The sequence below is a fragment of the Ursus maritimus genome, unplaced genomic scaffold, assembly GCF_017311325.1.
Source record: "Ursus maritimus isolate PB19 unplaced genomic scaffold, ASM1731132v1 scaffold_8, whole genome shotgun sequence".
NCBI classification, from domain to species: domain Eukaryota; kingdom Metazoa; phylum Chordata; class Mammalia; order Carnivora; family Ursidae; genus Ursus; species Ursus maritimus.
In genome coordinates, this window is record NW_024426996.1 from 17,314,287 (window position 1) to 17,335,879 (window position 21,593).

Consider the following 21,593-nt stretch of genomic DNA (forward strand, 5'->3'; position numbering starts at 1 on the left):
AAAAAAAAAAAGATAAAAACTGGGCATGTGCACCAAAAGTAGAATCTAGGCGCACCTAATAGGTGTTAAAATCAGTGAGATGTGCTGGTTTCTGTCTTACTTCCCTATCAGAAGTACGCCGGTCAGCCCACAGCAGCTGATGAGAACGTCGCTAAATTTATGTGAATGCCTGATGAGACTGGGGGGCTGGGGCGGAGGAGGGGAGCGGCGGGCTGCCAGCGCGGGGAACCGCTCGCGGACCTGCCCCAGCCCCCGGCTCCCTCGCTCCCGACGGTGGGTCCTTCAGCTCCGCGAGGGCCGGGCCGCTGTCTCCTGCTGGCGCGCCCTCCCCGCCGCGCGCCCTTCCGCGGGTGCGTCCCGCCGCGGCCAGCGCCCGGCGTCCAGCCCGAGGGAGCAGAGGGTCCCAGCCTCGCGGACGCTCCCCGCGGGCCCTCCCCGCGGCCCCGTGGGGCAGACGCCTGGAGCGGCCGGCCCCCGATTTCGGCCGACCCTCCCCTGGGCTGCGTGAGGGTTGCCCTGGAGAATTCCGAGGCACCCCGGGTCTGGTCCCGGCAGGGGACACAGTCGGGTACGTGGCCAACGATAGCGGGAGGGAGAATGTGGGTACCCGGTGGAAGCCGCTGGCAGTCACCATTCTTGGTGGCGAGGGGTCAGACCACGTGAGAAGCCCACCGCACCGTCCAGGCGGCAGTGCTGAAGCCCTCCTACCCGCGCACCCGGGAAGGCCCCCTCACCCGTGGGCCGCAACTGGGAGCAGGTGGGCCTTCTGCCCTAAAAGGAAAATCAGAGGCCGCTGCTGGGCAGGGAGGGTTTGGCCGCTTGGTTCTGCCTGACACCGACTTGCTCTCCCTCGACCGCCTTGACCTCCTCCCTGGGAGGGAGCCGAACACAGCCAGGTGCAGGTTCCCTAAATTTCATCACCTCAAGTTAGATACCTCCTCCCGACGTAGACACCCACAAACGAGGCACGCCCGGAATGAGCTGCCCCCACTGATTTTGTGCTCACCTCTACACACTCCTTCACGTTGTTTTCTTTGACGTCCACGATGGTTAGCCTCTCCTTCGTCAAACAACAGTAAAAAGGCCGTTATGGTAAATTTTTTAAAGAAAGTAAACATCAAAACCAAAAACCACGTTAATGTATCTTTATAAAAAGGCAAACCTGGGACGCCTGGGTGGCTCTGTCGTTTAAGCGCCTGCCTTCGGCTCAGGGCATGATCCCGGGGTCCTGGCATGGAGTCCCCATCCGGCTCCCTGTTCCACGGGGAGCCTGCTTCTCCCTCTGCCGACCACTCCCCTTGCTCGTGCTCTGTCTTAATCTTAAAAAAAAAAAAAAAAAAAAAGGCAAACCTAGTAAATTTAAAATAAGTTTCAACTTCTCTGGATGTAGTTTATGGTATTTTATACAAAAAAGAGAAATTCTTTAGAATAGTTCCTAAGGGGGGGGGATTTAAACTTTTTATAATGCCTATATTTACATTATGCATTACTTGAATTTGAGAGTATATTTTTACAGCATCTGTAACAGATGGTTTTGTATTTTTCACTCTAAATCCTATGGGGCTCCCCTCTTCCCATGTTCTTTTTTATGTTTTGTTTTATTTTTTAATAATTTTAGATTTATGAAAAATGCTCCAAAAATACCACACAGATAATAACAAATGTTGACCAGGATATGCGGTAATTAGAACCCTCCCACAAAATGCGGTCATTTTGGAAAGCAGTTTGAAATGCTACATGTGGTGTTGGCGGTACAGCAGTGAGCATCTCTAGCTTCCAACATACTCAATGTAGGGTTACCATTTTGATCCACAAATTCAGCTACTAGGTATATATCCAGGAGAAATGAAAATAAATGTCCACATAAAAGCCTGTACACAAATAGTAACCAGAGCCTTATTCGTTAAGAATCAAAAAGTACAACCAACCTAAATGCCCATCAACTAATGAATGGATAAACACAAAATGGTATATCCACATAATGGAATATTTGTCAGCAGTAAAAAGTACTGATACATACTAGAACAGAGATGAACCTTGAAAACATGCTAATTGAAGGAAGTCTGTCACAAAAGACTACACACAATCTTCTATATCCCCAGGGACATGTTTTAAGAACTCCAGTGGATGCCTGAAACTGCAGATAGTACCAAACCCTATATATGTTATGTTTTTTTCTTTTACATACATACCTATCATAAAGTTTAATTTACAAATTAGGCATAGTAAAAGATTAACAACAATAATAATAAAAAGAAAAATTATGATGATATACCATAATAAAAGTTATGTGAATATGGTCTCTCAAAATATTATTATATCTACTCACCCTTCTTGAGATGATAAAAATGCCTACGTGATGAGATAAAGTGAGGTGAATGACGTTGGCATTTTGACAGCTCTAGGCTACAGTGCCAGCTCTAGGTGACAACACTAGGCAACTTGACCATTTGTCAGAAGGAAGATACTCTGCTTCCAGACCTCGGTTGACTGTGGGTAACCGAAGCCACAGATGAGGAGGACTTCTATATGATTCCATTTATGCGAAATGTCTAGAAAACCAAACCAGTAGAGACAGATTAGAGACTATTTGGAGCTGGGGAAGGTGAGGGGATGTAGGGAATGACTGCCAATAGATACGGGTATTTTTAAGGGGTGTATGGTAAAAACATTCTAAAATTAGATTATGGTGATGGCTGTGCAACTATGGATATACCAAAATTGCTCAAGTATACATTTTAAATGAGTGAAATCTACAGCACATAAAATATTATCTCAATAAAGCTATTTTTTTAAAGTACACAGCGTCCCTGTGTACCCTTCACCCAGCTTTCCTGATTCTTAATGTAAATTACATAACCATAGTGTAAATATTGAAACCAGGAAATTAATGTTGATAAACTATCAACTAATCTTACTCAGATTTTACTAGCTGTCCCACTAATGTCCCAGGGAAGAGAAGAGCAGTCCTTAGCACCCGGGAGCTAGCCTGGTCTTGCCAGTGTGGTGTTGGTATGGTTACATGCTGACCTGGCTCTCACCCTGGGTTTCTTTCTTTCTTTCTTTCTTTCTTTCTTTCTTTCTTTCTTTCTTTCTTTCTTTCTTTCTCTTTTTGGAGATATAATTGACATCTAACATTATATTAGTTTCAGGTGTACAACATTTCAGTGATTTAAAATTTGTATATATTGTGAAATGTTCACCACAATAAGCCTAATGAACATATCACCACACGTTACAAATTTGTTTGATGAGAACTTTTAAGATTTATTCTCTTAACAACTTTCAAATATACAGTACGGTAGTATTGACTATAATCACCATGCAGTACAATACATCCCCAGGACTTACTTATTTTGTAGCTGAAAGTTTGTACCTTTTGACCACCTTCACCCATTTCTCCCATGTCCCACCCACTCTGCAAACCCCAATCTCTTCTCTGTATCTGTGAGGTTGGTTTGGTTGGTTGGTTGGTTGGTTGGTTGGTTGGTTTTAGACCCCACATACAAGGGAGATCATACAGTACTTGTCTTTCTCTGCCTGACTTATTTCACTGAGCGCACTACCCTCAAGCTCCATCCATGTTGTCACTCACACTAGGTCCTGAAGTTCTTCTCTTACACATAAAGAATTTCACAGAGCATCGACGTCAGATAAGGCTAGTCTATGACCGTGATGGATCAAGATAAAAACACTCGCACTCCATAATCCTATTTGGACATATACTAACTTTAAACATTATCCAAGCTGCAACATACCAAACAGCGTCCTTTCCCAACTCATACGAGTGAGTGCTGCCGCTACACCTCTCGCGGGATTAACCTTGCACTCCTCAGCGCCCCCTGCAGATAGGCACTATTAATAGACCCAATCATAGAATCGTATTCCACTTTCTGGACCACCTCCGTTTCTTTCTTTCTTTTTTTTTTTTAATGATTTTTCATTATATTATATTAGTCACCATACAGTACATCCCCGGTTTCCGATGTAAGGCTCGATGATTCATTAGTTGCCTATAACACCCAGTGCACCATGCAATACGTGCCCTCCTTACTACCCATCACCGTTTCTTTATCCTCCTCCAATCTACCCAACTGAAAAGTGCTTTCTAATACCCTGCTACTGAAACTCCCCACATCCCATGGTGTGCCTTCTCCCTTGCTCTAACACGTGATAACCTGACTTGCTCAACTACAGTTGTGTTCTTCATGGTCTCCGGTTGGCGAGCATTGACTGCTCCTTTTGTGTTCCAGGATTCAATTCAGGATCCCAAATTGCTTTTGGTCACCGTGTCTCCTTAGGCTCCTTCCATCTTGAATATTACCTCTGCTTTTATGTGTCTCTCATGATCTTGACACTTTTTACTGGCCAGATATATTGTAGAATCTCCCTCCCTTTGTGTTTGTCTAATACTTACTTATGAGTGGATTCTGAGCATGTATTTTTGGTAAAATAACAGAGAAGTGATTTGTGTCCTTCAGTGCATGATAATAAATAAACACACAAGCATCCATCTATGAGCCTTGCCTTCAACAGCTATCACTGCGATGGCACCTGTGTGGCTCAGTCAGTTGAGCGTCCTACTCTTGATTTTGGCTTGGGTCATGATATTAGGGTTGTGAGATCAAGCCCTGCATCGGGCTCCATGCTCAGCGTGGCGTCTGCTTGAGATTCTCTCTCTCTGCCTCTGACCCTCCCTCCTCAAAATATATCAATAAAATCTTAAAATAAAAAAACTATCATCACTGTGATGTTTGCCAAAGGGTGATCTTGTATCTCCATCATTCCCTCTACATTCATTAATGGAAATTCTAGCATAAAAAAGCATATACCTTCCCCCTCATTTTAAAAGTTGTTCTTTTATTTATATCAGTATGGAATTATGGATAGGTTACATTGGTTTATGAATTATAACCTATTATTAACATTATTTTGTTGCTCAAATTGTCCTGGTTTGGTCACTGCGAGAGCCATCAGATGGGTTCTGAAGTCCTGTCTCTAATCTATTTTTGAGCCTTTTTGACCTTTTGGTCCTGGAACAAGAGGCTCCAGGCTTCTCTTATACTTTCCCTGCCCCAGCCCTGGAATCAGCCATTTCTCCAATGAACTGCAGCTCACTTTTATTGGAAAATGGCATTTCAAGACCAAGATTTGGGCACAAGGTATATTCAGTGATACTGGGCTCTTGTTGCTTCTAGGTCTTCTCAATGGGCGGAGCTAGGAAATATATTTATGTATACACACATATCTATCTCTGTGTGTGTGTGTGTAAATAATCATGAGTTTGTACCTCTGATTCCAGTCCAACAGCACAGGATTCATACCAGCCCTCCTCCTTTCCTTATTTGTAATCTCTTTCTCAGTAAAAAAACCTCAGTCTCATTATCCACAATATATTTATTTGTTCAAGCCTAGCATGTATATATATAAAGAGGTTTCAGAATTGCTAACCCATACTCTTGTGAAAAACAAGTTTACTACCTAGGGTGTAATATTTGTTCTTTTGACTTTAGCCTTACGTTACACAGTCAAAACACTGCTTTCTGAAGTTATTATGGTATCTTTTTCTTCCTCTCTCCCTTCAGTGTGTTTCTAATATTAATTGTAATACAACTAGGTTAATTTGTCACTATTTATATTGCCTATGGGGTTCCTAAAGTTGACTTTAATTGTGCATTTGGGTGTTGACTTCCTGTGTGACGTATTAGCATGATTTAGAGGAAAAGCCATACAAAAAGGTACACTTGAGGTGTCAGCCCACCCCTACCATTCCATGCTCATTTTCCTATTCTTTTCACCCCATTTCCTCTGAACATAACACTTTTATTCATTTCTGGTTTATTCCTTCTGTAATTCTTATTGTATATGTATGTTTTCTTGTATCCCTTTATTCTCACAGAGAGAATGTCAGACACACATAGTCTTTTGTGCACGGCTTTTTTCACTTACTATATCCTGGAAATCATTCTATATCAGTTTATAGAGATTATCCTCATTCTTTTTGATAGCTGCATAATGCTCTGTTTTATGATGTACTATTAAAAAACAAAATTCAACTGAGTAAAATTTGAAGACCTTATTGGCTGTCCTCAATGCTTCTGCATCAGGTAGCCTCCAATCTAACAGACAGAAAAGAGTTCTGAGGAGCTGTACGAAATGACAGACTTTTACAGACAGAAGGGAGCAGGAACAAGGCAATTATACTAGACAAAAAAGCAAATAAATGGCTATGGAAAGGTCACTTTTCTTTAGGGGCTGGCAGGGGTCTATCAGGCAGATTACCTAACAAATGAAGATTCGGCAATTCCTGCCTGATTGGTTTAAGATTCCATTTCTGGGAGGGCTGAAACTCAGTCTTAGTGTGGTAACATGGGGATTAGCATAAGTGACTCCATTTTAGGCCTGTTGTCTTGTTTCTAACAGTGCCATAGTTTCTTCAACCACTCTCCCATGTATAAGCACTTGGATTATTTACAATATTTTGCAAAAACCAACAATGCTGCTATGAATAACCTCAGGCATATGTATTTTTACATTGTTGGAGATATATCTTCAGGATCATTTCTGGAAGTGGGATTACTGGATCAAATGGTAGGTACATATGTAGTTGTTACGTATTGTCAAAGTTCCTTCCAAAATGGTTGTATTCCCACCAGCAAAACTTGGGTGCCAACAAATGTATATGGAATTCATCAAATTTCCTTGTTACACTTTTGAACATGATAGCCATTCTCCCTTATATTTATCTGATTCTTTATCGTTCATTAAACTTATCCCCAGACTTTACTTCATTTAATACTCTCTATAAGCATGTGAGGTGGTTAGGTCAGAAACCACTTTCATGTTACAGACTAATAAATGGAAATTTAAATGACTAGACTGGTAAGTGACTAGTCCAACATCACAGAGTGTAAGAAACCAGGATTTGAGCAAAGATACTCTCATTCCAAATCTAACCCATATTCTATGACCCCACACTGCCTCTCATGATAGAAATTAGGATTAACCTCACAAAACGGACTTCATAATACACTTTGCTGAGACATACTATCAGGACTTGCCCCAACATGTGTCAAAGGGCTCCCAAGCAGTACTGAGAGGGGGACACAGACTCCAGGTAAATTTGAAGTGAAGAACAAACTTGGAGGGGCGCCTGGGTGGCTCAGTCGTTAAGCGTCTGCCTTCGGCTCAGGGCGTGATCCCTGGTCCTGGGATCGAGCTCCGCATCGGGCTCCCTGCTCCGCTGGGAGCCTGCTTCTTCCTCTCCCAGTCCCCCTGCTTGTGTTCCCTCTCTCGCTGGCTGTCTCTCTCTCTGTCAAATAAATAAATAGAATCTTAAAAAAAAAAAAAAGAACCAACTTAGATACAAAAAGATTGGAGAGGACTGCTGTGATGTATAAAAAGAAATATATATATGGTTTCCATCCCTGTTCATGGCACAGAGTTTCTATAATCTTTGGAATCTCTTAACTGGTAAGAGTGACGAAGGTGTTCTCTTATTTGTACCAAGCCCCTCTCAACTACTGAGGAGTTTATGCTAAAGAAGTGACTTTTGGAAAGCCCTTGAGGACGGGGATCGTTGCCAGGGGAACCAACCTTGTGATTAGGGGGTTGGAACATTCAGCCCCCACCTCCCAGACTTCCAGGGAGGCAAGAGGGGGCTGAAGATTGGATTTAGTTACCAATGGCCAGTGGTTTAATCAATGATGCCTGATGCAATAAGGCACCAAAAGGATGGGGGTCAGGGAGCTTTGGGGTTAGGGAGCCAGCAGGGTGGCAACCCCAAATTCCACATGTTCTGAACTTATGTATCTCTTCATCTGTTCATTTGGATCCTTCGATTTCCTTTGTAAAATAGCAATAATCTAGTAACTGAACTGTTAAACCATTTTCTGGAGTTCTGTGAGCCACTCTAACTAATTAATTGAACCCAAGGAGGGGTCATGGGAACCTTCAGTCTATAGCTGGTAAATCAGAAGTACAGGTACGACCTGGGCTTGTAATTGGAGTCTGAAGCGGAGAAGTAGGAGAAGTCTTGTGGGGCTGAGCTCTTAACCTGTGGGATCTGATGCCATCTCCTGTAAACAAGTGGCAGAATTGAGTTGGATTGTAGGTCACTCAGCTGGTATTGCAGAATTGCTTGGTGTGGGAAAAACTACCAATTCTGGTGTGCAGAAGTGAAGCAGACTATTCTGTGGGTAAACAGAAAGCAGGGGAGGTATTTTTTTTTGTTTTTGTTTTTTGTTTTTTGTTTCACAACTGCTAATCAGAAATCGAAAACATAAAGGAACTTATAAAAGGAGGAAAAGGGGAAAGGTATGTGTGCACAGAAGCTTAGGATGGTGAAACTTTAGAGAAGCCTGTTTTCTGCAGTTCACTACAGCTGACAGCTAACAAGTTGGTCATTCGTTCCCCTGTCTTGGGTGGATACTAGGTACCTGTCTCAAAACAGTACCAGTAACCCAGTGTTGCTCACTTACTCCAAGAGAAGTGATTGTTCCTTTGACCAATTCAGTGAATTCCTTCCCCCAGGAACCTCTGTCCTCAGGGTGTAGAGCTAGAAATTATGTTCTTCGAAGATCAGCAAGCAACTTAATCTAAATTGTCTCACTTGCCCATGAAGCAAAATGCCTCAAAACGACCTTGAGACTCATGAGCGACCTTGAGTCTACTTACACCAACTGTTTCCTTTTCAGACCACTGCCATTTTGAAGACCCTGCCTCGAAAATGCAAGCTCAGTCGCCAGTGGTGATTGTGACTCAGCCTGGATGCGGTCCCATGCCCCAAACCTCCAACTGGCAGACAGGCATGTGTGATTGCTTCAGCGACTGCGGAGTCTGTAAGTGCCGGGAAATGCCCCCGTCATGGCCAACGGAGGCCAAAGCTTTCCCTCATTCCTCCCTCATGGTGCAGTCAAGGTTCCTGGCCTATTACACCTGGCATGTCAGGCAATGAATGGAAAGTGAAGAAAAAAGGTTTATGACGATTATAGTTACTTTTTCTCTAGCACATCAATCAGTAGCCTTACTTCTAAAAACAAGTTCTGGAGTTAAGATGATAGTAACGAAGCTGATGATTCTTACAATGAGTGGGTCTGGTCTAATGATTATAAATAGACCATACATTAAAATAAAAGAGATATTTCCAGTTTAATTTGATTTTTTTAAAAAAAGGAAAAGGAAGAAGACTGTTCTTGTTATATATAAACTCATTACTTGAGAGTTACATTGTGCCCAGTACACCAGGCGTAGTGTTCACCCATGGTTTCAGCGTGAGCTCAGCAAAGAACTATTTAAATGTATACGTTTAGGTTTTTATACACCTGGGAATAAAGAATTCTAAAGGCAGTCAGCTTCTCATCAGGAAAAGAATCTCTGACCCTGTGTTGTTTCCTTTTTGTGAGATCTCTCCAAGTAAAGTTGAGGAAAGTAAGTTCGAAAGTGGGATGGGGGTGTCAGAGAGGACCAAAGAGCTTAGTTCTCAACACCAATCAAGAAACGAACAAACGTGCCTACAAAAAAAATTTGCTTTGAGGTTTATTTGCCTGTTTCAAGTCTACGGAGTGTTGTGAGACAAGGAAAAAAAAAACACACATTAACCTTTAACTTACCAGTGAAATTGAAATTTGGAATCAAGTTGACCCTTGAGCAACATAGGTTTGACCTGCGCTGGTCTGCTTATATGCAGATTTCTTTACAGTCCAGCACTATAAAAATATCTTCTCTTTCTTGTGCTTTTCTTAACATTTTCTTTTCTCTAGCATACTTTATTGTAAGAATACAGTCTATGATACATACAACATACAAAATATGTATTAGTCAACTGTTTATGTAATTGGTAAGGCTTCCGGTCAATAGTAGGCTATTAGTACGTAAGTTTGGGGGGAATCAAAAGTGACACACAGATTTTTTGACAGCACAGGGAGTCAGTGCTCCCAAACCCTCACATTGTCCAAAGGTCAACTGTACATTAAAAAGCACAGAGAGAAAAAATTACCTAGAGAATGGAACGATGGGTTTGTTCATTGGCTCTCATTGTCTTCCTGAATGACCTGGGGTGATGACTTACACATCTCAAGACATTAGTTCAACATCTGCAAATCATAGTAATACTAAGACTGACTACATTATTAAAACCCACCAAGGATGAATAGTTTAATCCTCCAGCCCCTTGTATTGTCACTTAAATAAGTGAATTACAAGTTCTAATAAAAGCTTAATTGCTTCATGACAGGACTTCTTAATTGCAGCCCTGACCAAATCATTCTCTCTTCTTAAAATATTTCAGTGGTTCCTCATGACTTTTCATGACCAAATCCACGCACTCACATGTCATCATCCAGTCCCCAGCCTGCCTCATCCTCCAGCTTTATCCTCATCCCATCCAGCCATACTGAACGAACACCAGTCATTGCCAAGACATGCCAAGTGATCTCAAAAAGGCTATTCTCCTTTTATCTACCTGCCAAATTCTACTCATCTTTCAGAATTCCGATCAAGCAGCATGTCCTTCCCAGAGCCTTTTGAGGCCTTATTTCGGTGGGTGACCCCTTCACATCTTGAGTAGGTTTCCGTTGGGAAATCTTCATATTGTTATCTGACTGCCCTCTTAGACTCCAGACAGAGGCAATCAGTTCTGAGGACAATCTCTGGAACATGGCTAGTTTTCAGCGAGTCATTCAGTTGGTGAGTGAAGGCAGGACTACAGAAAAGATGTGTGCTCGCCAACGGGTGGTGAGTCCTGAAATGACTGGGTGGGGAGCAGGGAGAAGCCGACGCAATGCCGAGCAAAAGCATCGAGGATGGACTTGGCAGCAGGACATGTGGCAAAGGTCCATGATGGGGACTGCCATCCGTGAAAGCAAACTAACTTACAAAGGTGACAGGAACAGAATAACTCGTGCCTCTGTTTTCATGTGTCCAGGTCTGTGTGGCACATTCTGTTTCATGTGCCTCGCATGTCAAGTTGCAGCTGACATGAATGAATGCTGTCTGTGTGGGACATCCGTCGCAATGAGGACCCTCTACCGGACCCGATACGGCATCCCTGTGAGTCTCTTACAACACTGTATCATTCAGACGTGCCCCCACATTCAAAATCATCATTATAAACCTGTAGGCCATTCGATGGTGTCCATCACCCGAATTTGCTTGGTGGATGTATCCCAGCAGGTGCAACCTTGTGTTCAGTTGCTGTCGCAATAGAGCGCTTTGGCTAGGTGACCTGCTCCTAGTTTCTGTTCAAGACCTTAGAACATAAGCAACATCACATTTGCACTGTATATCATACAACGGACGGAGATTATTCAGAACCTACGATGCCCCAAGTATATGACAGAGGACACCTCACCGAATCCTCACACCATCCCTATAAAGTGAGTAGGTCCCCATTTTACAGATGAGGACTTTAAAGTTTTAAGGGGTGGAGTAACTCGTGCAAGGATACACACAAGAAGTTGTCAGTGTTCCACTCTGCCTCTCCATGAAGGCACACTCCATTCCACCACAGGCTGCACTTTATGTCAAAGGAGGGTGTGTGGTTCAGGACTCGAGGGAAACACAACTGAAAGGAGACATCCATGATGCAGACATAGGTAAATACAGATCTACATAAAGAGACAGACTTGCAGGAATAGGTTCCTGTGATTGTGAGGGTTGGCAAGTCCAGGAAAGCAGAGTAGGCTGGCAGGCTGGGAAGAGTTGCAGCTTGAGTCTGAAGGCAGCCTGCTGGCAGAATTTCTTTCTTGCTCTGGGGAGGTCAATCTTTTTCTGTTAAGACCTTCAATGGATTGGATGAAGCCTATCCATATTACAGAGGAGAATCTACTTCACTCAGGATCCACTGATTTAAATGTTACTCTCATCTAAAAAGTCTTCTTAGAAACATCTAGAATATAAGGGTACCATGGCCTAGCCAAGTTGACACAGAAAATTAACATCACGGGGAACCAATGAATAGGAAGAATATTTTAGGAATTTACTTTATTCCATTGAAATTATTTTATTTTTTCATTTAAAAATATTTCTTGGTTCTTTAATTATAAAAATAATACATGCTATATACCTAATTTTATGACAAATTCAAACACAGAGTTATGGAAAGTAAAAAGTGAAAATCTAACCCCTTTACACACAATTCCACTACTCAGCAATAAACTTTATTAATAATTTGGTGTGCGCTCTTCCAGGTTTTTCCTATACCTGTAAGGTATACAGACAGAGAGGAGCTGGAGCTGGAGCTATGGATGTAGACAGATGGGGCTTAAGGCTTGCAGAGCTCCTTTATTTTGATTTGTGTTTGTCTTTTAAAATGGGGTCATACTTTACTGCAACTTGGTTTTTTTTTTCATGTAATATTTGGTAGACCCCTTTTATGTCTGTAATACAGATCCTTCTTAATGTGTTCATGGTATTCCACCACATAGATAATTTACTTAATCACTTCCTTACTGATGAAAGGTTAATAGTATTGTAGATTAAATAGCTGTTAGGACATGTAATTCTGTATATGCACTGGTACTTTTGTACAATACTGCCCAAGATTGGACTGACAGGTCACAGAGTATGCACATTCAAAATTTGAAAGGTACCATCAAATACCCCTCCAAAAGGATTGTATCGATTTATAATCCATTAATATTATATGTGTGCCCCATATTGGGTAATATTTTTTTATGCTGGCAATCAGAGAGGCAAAATGATATTTGATGGTCATTTTAGTTTAAGTTTTGTTAGTTAAGATCAAATAACTTTAAAATTATTCTGTCCCTTTGCATGGCTTCTCTAAATTATCCATACATATCCTTTGTTCTTTGTTTTACTGGGTTGTCTATCTTTTCTTATTGATTTGTGGGGGCTCTTTATTTAGTTGTGCTATATTGGGACACCTGGGTGGCCCAGTTGGTTAGGCGTCTGCCTTGGGTTCGGGTCATGATCCCAGGGTCCTGGGGATCAAGTTCAGCATCAGGCTCCTTGCTCAGCAAGGAGTCTGCTTCTCTCTGTGCCTGCCGCTCCCCCTGCTTGTGCTCTCGCTCTCGCTCTCTTGTTCTCTTTCTCTGACAAATAAACAAATAAATTGTGGTATATTGTTTAACACGAAAGTTATCAAGTTTTTTAAAAAGTTTAGCCCATAGTCAGTTTTTCTAAATGCCTTTCAGGAATTTGAGAAATGAGTAACAGTCTGAAAGTAAAACTTTACTTGGTTTTAATAAAATTTGGAAGACAAGGGGGAAGAGGAAGAAATAAGGCTTTCTAAAGACCTTATTCTGCATGACGTTGATAAACATAATTTTTTCCATTTTTAAAAAACAACCTTATTGCTGTATAACTGACTTACAATAAGCAGTATGTATTTAAAGTGTCTAATTTGGTAAGTTTATATACCCGTGATATATACCCATGAAACCATCCGCACGGTCAAGGTAGTGAACAAATTCATCACCTCCAAAAGGTTACTCGCACCCAAGTGTAATTCTTCCCTTTCTCCTCCCCACCTCCCCAACTGATTACCAATGTCTTCTGTCACTGTAATTCACATTTCCTGCAGTTTTATATACTAGACTTGTCCAGTCTGCACTCTTTTATCTTGCTTCTTTTACTCAGTATAATTATTTTGAGATCCATCCAAGTTGTTAAGTGTTCTTAACACAATAAATTAAATTAGGGGAAAAAGAAAATATTTTGATAGCAAATAAGCGCATAAAAAGATGTTTAACATCATTAGTCATCATTAGAGAAATGCAAATGAAAACCACAATAAGATACCACTATACAACTATGGAATGGCTAAAATTAATCAGACTAAACCGCACCAAGTGTTGACAGATATGGAGGAACCGAAACTCTCATGCAATGCTGGTGGGAATGTAAAATGCAGTTTCTTAAAAAGTTGAACACACCTACCATTTGACCCAGCCATTCCACTCTTAGGTATTTATCCAAATATATATATATCCATACCAAGACTTTATCAAACGTTCAGAGCGGTTTTGCTTGTAACAGCCCCAAACTAAAAACAATCCAAACAGCCCCCAGGAGGTGAATGGAAAACAAAGTGTGATATATCCGTATACTGGAATCCTACTCAGTAGTAAAAGGGAAGGAATTACTGAAAAACACAAAAACCTGGATGAATCTCAAGATGAATAGAATTTTAAGTCGTGGGTGAAAAATGAAGGGTCATCACTAACTGGATAAAAATTTGTTGTGGGACATCTCTAGGAAATAAAAACAATCAGGGAAGACCTATGCAGCAAGAAGAAGAAAAGAAGTTAAAAATAAGACCGGGGTCGGGGCGGCGGCAGGGGGACACCTGGGTGGCTCAGTCGGTTAAGAGGCTGCCTTCAGCTCAGGTCATGATCTCAGGGTCCTGGGATCCAGTCCCGCTTGGGGCTCCCTGCTTAGCAGGGAGTCTGCTTCTCCCTCTCCCTCTGCCCCTCCCCATGCTTGTGCTCTTTCCCTCTCTCTCTGTGTGTCAAATCAATCAATCAATCAATCAATCAGTGAATACCAAACATAAAACAATTTGGTTATCTCATGAGTGAGAGGAATTCAGATGTCTCTGCTATGCCAAAATGTCTTTACTTTTACCCCTTTCTTACCCCTTTATTCTTTTTTTCAGTGTGTCTGTATTAAATCTTAGGGAGTCTGATCTCTTAGAAGATAGGTGAAGAACTGCCCCCACTTCCCTCACCCCTCTCCTCTCCTAGGGCCCTAAAGCCCACACCAGGATCCTCTGTTAAATTTACCTGCCTGCTCTATTCTGGGGCAAAGCCACGGCTGGCAGCGCGGGGCTGGCCCCGCTGCTCTGGGCTTCATTGAACCGCCTGCCTTCCACTCCCTAGCCTGTTCTTCCTCCTTTCTGACTTCCAGGTTTTTGAGTTCGGGATTTGCAAATGCCCTGCCCGTGACCTTGTTAGGTTTCAGCTTGCCTAACTCTGTTTTACTTTCTCTGTCAGTGTAATTCCATCTGCTCCCTATTTCCAAAAACTTGCTCAAAATTTCTGCCCCACTCAATAACCCCATTCCTGTTTTCTAGTGAAGCTTTAATTTATTTGTCAAAGCTTTGCAAGCACGTAGCTTAATTTTAGATTGTCTAACTATTGTTAAGAAACAAAACTTCCCTCTCCTACCGCTCCTCCCCAGAGCTCTGTAGGGATTTTCCGCCGTCTCTCCAAATCATAGACTTGCGTTGCTACTTTTCGAGTTTTCTGTTTGGGGCATTGTCTATAGAACTCCTATAAAAGATGAAAATTTAGTTCTGTTTTCTTTTCCTTCCCCGCCACAAACATGCACCCTCTCCCCGCCCCACTCCTTCCAATATAGGTGTATGTAATTTGGATTAAATCCATATTTGCTACTTACATTACGAACCTATGTTTGCTCTTCAGAGTTGAGTCATGCAGTGAACTATGATTGCCTTTGCTGCTGAGCTTTATTTTTCCTGGTCTTAATAATTCTTGGCGTTTTCATTAGTAATTTTCCACTTACTTATGGGTTGTTTTCCACTTACTTTAACCCCCAAACTCTCCCAGTTTTCTAACTCTCTTTCCAGCATACTCAACACATCAGACATTCTATCATTTTTATCTTCTCAATGAAATCTCTCCCTGAACCACAACTACCCTTGGAAATAATTGTTCATTTGTGGTGCTCAACTCTCTCACCCTGGGATCTTCACCATCACCCTGGAGATTCCATTAGCTTCTCTCCTGGGTTAGGTTCCTGGTTCTTACATCCCACATCTTCCTCTTTCTTGGTTTCCTCCCTCGTTGTGGTGGAGATATCCTCTTATATCTTCCTGAGATGGGGAAGGGTGTGGGAGAAAAGAATTTTGAGGTTTTACTTTCTGAAACTCTGTTTTTCCCTCCTACTGACAGCTGGTTTGATTGATATCTTCTATAGACAATATTACAAAGTATAGGAAAACATTTGATGTCATTAAAAGAGGAGTTATATGGAAAAATCAATTAACATTTTCCTAAATGTATCCATTTAAACTCTGAATTCAAAGGATCAGTTCCTTCTGCTTCTCTTCAAAGTGTCTTAAAAATTCATAAGTCTTAATTTCCAAACAGGTGGGTTTTAAATTTCTATTTCTTTTATATTTTCAAACAGGGATCCATTTGTGATGACTATATGGTGACCCTTTGCTGTCCTCAATGTTCCCTTTGCCAAATCAAGAGAGACATCAACAGAAGGAGAGCCATGCGTACTTTCTAAAAAAACTATGGTAGGTCCCAGAATCTGAGTTTTGTTTGAAATATAATAAGAGCTTTGTAAATTATGTGTTATTTTGAGTAATAATTCAATAATAACAATTCCTTAAGTCTCTCAAAGGTTATTTTAACATAAAGATTGATTTTGGTTTCTTCTTATGAGGACGATAACTGCATTACATTATTTGGGTCGCCATAACAATTTACCATAGTCCGGGTGGCTTACACAATAAGAATTTATTTCTCACTGTTAGGAAGGCTGGGAAAGCCAAGATCAAGGTGTGGGCCAATTCAGTTCCTGTGAGGGCTCTCATCCTAGATTACAGATGGCTACCTTTTCACTGTGTCTTCAAATGGTAGAGAGGAAGCTCGGGTCTCTCTTCTTATGAAGACAGTAATCCCATTGTGGGGGGCTCATCTTCATGACCTTATTTCAAACCTAATTATCTCCCAAAGGCTCTACCTCCTTATACCCTCACAGTGGGGGTTAGGGATTCAACATGAGTTTTGCAGGGGGCGCAGACGTTCAGTCTACAACAATAGCTTTATAATTTGAAACCATATTTCAGTAAATAAAGGGATGGTGACTTTTCTAGACTTCTCAGAATTCTCTTTATCCATTAATGAGGCACTTACCACTTGTAAAATGCCAGACTGTGGTGAGATACAAAGAAGTAGAAAACATGCCCTCTACTAAGACAATCAAATCAACAAAAGAAATTGGCAAATAGCTATAGAGTAGTAGAGCACATGAAAATTACGTGTTAGGTAATATTTGAATTGATTGCAGCATAAAGCATCTCTCAGGAATGAGGGGAGATTAAACAGGAAAATTCTATTGAAAAAAGTGAACTCTGAAAGTGGTGGAAATAGCAAATAATATTTGGAAATGTTATATAGAATCTGAACTTATAAAAAATCAATCAAATCATTTCCAACTAATTTTTACAGTATTCTCAGAATTAGCTATTAAGGAGAAATAAACATGATTTTGTCAGTCTCCTATAGAATTCACCCTTAGCATGGGAAGGAAGCACTAATTTTTCCATTCTTTGTACTATGTCACTTCCTTTCTCAAGTGAGTGAGAACTCTGTATAGGATAATGAATATAACTCGGGGAGGATATATTTTAAAATGTCATTTATTTAGCAAATAATGTATCAAGTACCTAGTCCTATGCAGGACAAAGCTAGGTGCTGTGGGGAACAAAAATTAATAAGCTGACCCTCTTGTCTTTAGAAACTTTATACTCTAGAAGTATAGTAAGATTAGACAGCCTTTAAATAAAATGACAGGTTTGACTAATAGACCAAGTACTACCTAATGTTCAGAGGAAGAACAGATCACATTCTGTGAGACGTGTAAATGAAAGTTTCTTGAACGGAGTGGTTTCTTACTCTAAAGAGGAAGTGACTATCAAGGTCACAACAGGAAATGGATGGCACTCAAACTGTAATGATATGAAGATTTAATGAAGACTACTTACCACACGGGTGTGGGACGGTCCGGAGCAGCCTCCCCACCCCTGGGCCTCAGGGAGGGGAGAAGCGAGCAGTTACCAGAATCCCAAAGGGGTGCGCTCTGAGAAGGAGAAGGCTGCCCTGAAAGGAATGGTAACCTCTCAGTAGTAGGACAGGAGCAGCCTGGGGCAAGCTCACAGAAAGGAGGCAAGAGGAAAAGTACCTTGATCTCACTTTCCCAGGTCCTTCTAGGCTTCCCACTGTCTGAACCCGCTGGTTGGCAGAGGGCAGGCAAGTGTTGCTGTCGTCTGCTGGTCAGCCTCCCAGGACACGCAGCGGGGCAGACGAGGATGGAAATGGACCAGATGGGGCAAACATAAGATCTCGGACACGAGATGTGACTTTAATGATAGAAAAGTGTATTGCTTCTAATCAGCAACAACATGAGTGAAACTATAGAAGCAGAAAAAAGGAAAAACATCTTTACGAGCTTAGGTTCCTCCAACTTGGCAGGAACATATAGTAGGAAAATAACGAGAAAAGAAAGACTTCAGGGGTTGGGGCCATGGCACGCAATATAATGAAATCAGGCTAATGATTTGGCCTTTCATTTGGTAAGCAATGGGGAGTTATAGTTGGCTCTGTGTAAGGGAGTAACATAAATAGAGCTGTACTTCAGAAGAATTAATCCGAGAGTGGTGTATAGCTCAGACCGGACAGGATGAGGTCAGAAGCAAAGATGAAGAGTTAGACCAGTTCAATGCTGTTTATTTATATAAATACATGAGACTGGTTGGATAAAATATATACCCACACATACATAATGAATCCTGACATGTGAGCTTATTATTTTTTTAACTTCAGAGAAATTATCTTACTGAATCTTTGCATTGGTGTGAAGTGAAATACCGTGGTGATCCCGACTCTGGCGCTTCACCTTGAACCCCACATTATGCGTCGACAGTGAAACTTTAGATATCCAAATACCTGAAGTGGGAGAATCAAGAGACAAGGATCAAAGAATGACATGATTTATGTTAAAAATAGGTTGAGGGCGCCTGGGTGGCTCAGTCGGTTAAGCATCTGACTTCAGCTCAGGTCATGATCTCAGGGTCCTGGGATCCAGCCCATGCTCTTCTCTCTCCCTCAGTCCCCCACCCCCCACCCCCTGCTGGTGTTCTCACTCTCTGTCTCTCTCTCAAATAAATAGATTTTAAAAAATAAATAGGCTGAAAGAAAGGGACATAGGAACCAACAGAAAAAGCTCCCAATTGTGAACCCTGGAACACTTGGAGTACAAAGTAAAGTAGTATTAGATCATAAATGAAATTTTTAGAAAAGGTTATAACCAAAATAAAATATCTGGGAGTCCATATTTATATAAATACATGATGAAACAAATAAAGAAATAAATAAATGGGGGAGAAGAGACAAATCTTCCAGAAGTACAGAAGAATTCCAAACAGTGTATGCATGGATTCCTCCCTCACGGAAATGGAATATGACTGCCCACCCCTTAAGAGTGGGTTTGTACAATGACTTCCTTTCCAAGAGTATAGTATGAAAAGGGGAAATAAAGAGTAACTTAAGAGTGGAGAAACCTGACAACACAACTTCAGCCAGGTGACCAAAGTGAACCTCATCAGTGACAGGTATTCTGCCAAACACCTGACCAGTAGTCGTCAAAACTGTCAAGGTCATCACAAATAAGGGAAGTCTGAGAAAGAACCCCAGTGTGGAGGAGCCTATGGAAACATGACGACGAAATGTAGTGTGCTATCCTGGATGGGATCCTGGAGTGGAAAAAAGACATTAGGGAAACCTGAGAAATCTAGCTAAAGTATATGCCTTGATTAGTAATGTTATCAACGTTGGTTCATTAGTTATAATAAACCTGGCTTAGTAAGATGTTAACTGAGGGAAATTGGTGCAGGGTGTATGGGAACTCTCTGTACTATCTTTGCCATTTTTCTGTAAACCTACAGTGATTCGAAAATTTAAAGTCTATTGAAAATAAAAACATAGATTAAGAAAATTCAAACCTATTCTTTGTGTGTCCTTTGTAGGTGAAAAGCTCTTATCGAAGCAACTAAAGTTAACAGACACCTCTTCAGCTTGAGTCCTCCTCTGCGTTTTGCAGCTGAAATATGATAGATCTCTTTAATCACAATCGATGGGGTAAAAAAAGATGGAATTTTGATTGATTTTAAATGAATGTTTTCCCTTCATTTTGCTAAATGGTCCCGCTTAGTTTCTCCTTGCTTTCATATTATTAAATTTTCTGGCTTATGAATTTTGTGTTGCACTTGGCACATAAACAAAATAAAAGATTTTACTAAACAAGATTCTTAATGCTTCTTTGCTCTCAATGTCTTTATGTCATTAGTTTTAAGGGTCGGTCTCGTATTTTTGTTCTGATAATTTGGTTTCTTCACAGGAGATTTTGGTCCACGGCTTACTCAGTTCTCTTTCATCTAAGAACTTTGAGACAGAATAAAAAGACAACCACTAACTATTATAAGACACTTATAATACACTTAGCTAATACATTTGCTCCTTATCATGTTACCTACAAGCGTTATTAATGCTGACAAAGTAACAACACACTATACCCTGCTCCCAGCTGCATACCTGACAGATTTGTTGTGCTGATTTTCTCTCTCTTCTCAATATGAAGTATAAGGACAAATCATAAAAATCCAGTGATCAAATTCAGTATGACCCAGTTTTGATTAAATATTGATGATAAATCCATGAAGCAACATTTTTTTTTCACATTTATTATTCTATGTGTTCCACAGGCATCGTTTTGCCCTGAGGAAAATCTCACTCCCCAGTTTCCTTTGGTTCTTTTCCTACCCTTGAATCCATTTCATTTGTTGGGACGGGGGAAGGGGAGGCGAAAGTACAGGATAGGTTTATCGTGAAGTTTCAGAGAGATCAAATGTAAAGGCACCTGGACCTCACTAGGCACTCAGCAAACTTGAGCGCTCCGCCACTTCTTTTCCTTGCCTCGTGGATTTAGCTGCTTTGCAAGGTTCTATCCGGGATCCACTCTTTTCGTATCTCATGTTCTTCTTAGTGTCATCTACTCCTATGGCTTCAGCTGCCTCCTCGATGTTAGGGAGGACTGTATTTCCAGTCTCCCCCTTACTGCTGATGTTCTGAGTGACTCTTCAGCTGCCTACTAACCGAGTCCATCTGGATGCGCCCTAGGCCTTCTCTACCCCACATGTCAAACAATATCACCACTTACTCAGTTGTTCAAGATGAGAAATCTAAGTATCTATGAGAATCAATGAGTCCTGAATTGACTAATTGCGCCCTTCTCCCTTCTCCTCACATCTAATCAGACACTGGCTTCCGTCACTTAAGCTCCACTTGATACCCCCAATGGGTGATCTATTTTGTTTATTTCTGTATCCCCAATGCCTGGAACAATGCCTGACACCTACTAGATACTTACTCAAATCATTTATTGAATGAATCAATCTGTCTTCTTCGTTTTCACTGCCCTGGATGTAGTCCAAACCTTCATGCTCTCTTTGGAAAGTCAGGTACTCAGTTCCTGAACTAGTCTGCCTGCCTCTAGTGACTCCAGCTCCCGTTACCTTCTTTCCAATCCATCTTATAAACTGCCTGCCACAAGTTCAACTGTGAACATTCTAAAAAAAAGACCCCAAATTTTCCCTGGCCCTTCATAATATAGCCCCAGTTTACCAGTTTGCCTCTTCTGTCATTTCTTCACTCTTAAAATTGCCTACTTTCATGACCTTCAAACACACATACTTTTTTTAAAATTTCAAATTCCAACTGTTCGCTGAGGTAATAAAGCAAAACAAAACAAAAATGTGTTTTATGACCCAGGATGTAGTCTATCTTCGTGAATGTTCCATGAGAGATTAAGAAAAATAA

The 21,593-nt window shown here is 41.2% G+C and overlaps 1 protein-coding gene across 1 annotated transcript in view; it reads left to right on the forward strand.

Annotated features, from left to right (window-relative positions):
- LOC103665369 (placenta-specific gene 8 protein) overlaps positions 1 to 20,023 on the forward strand; it is a 24,365-nt gene extending 4,342 nt beyond the window's left edge. Inside the window, exons 2-5 of the mRNA XM_008693306.2 lie at positions 8,697 to 8,840; positions 10,925 to 11,049; positions 16,117 to 16,231; positions 19,745 to 20,023. Coding sequence (XP_008691528.1) covers positions 8,729 to 8,840; positions 10,925 to 11,049; positions 16,117 to 16,221 — 342 coding nt within the window. The 5' untranslated portion in view covers positions 8,697 to 8,728 and the 3' untranslated portion in view covers positions 16,222 to 16,231; positions 19,745 to 20,023. The remainder of the gene's footprint in view (positions 1 to 8,696; positions 8,841 to 10,924; positions 11,050 to 16,116; positions 16,232 to 19,744) is intronic.
- Positions 20,024 to 21,593: the final 1,570 nt, after the last annotated feature.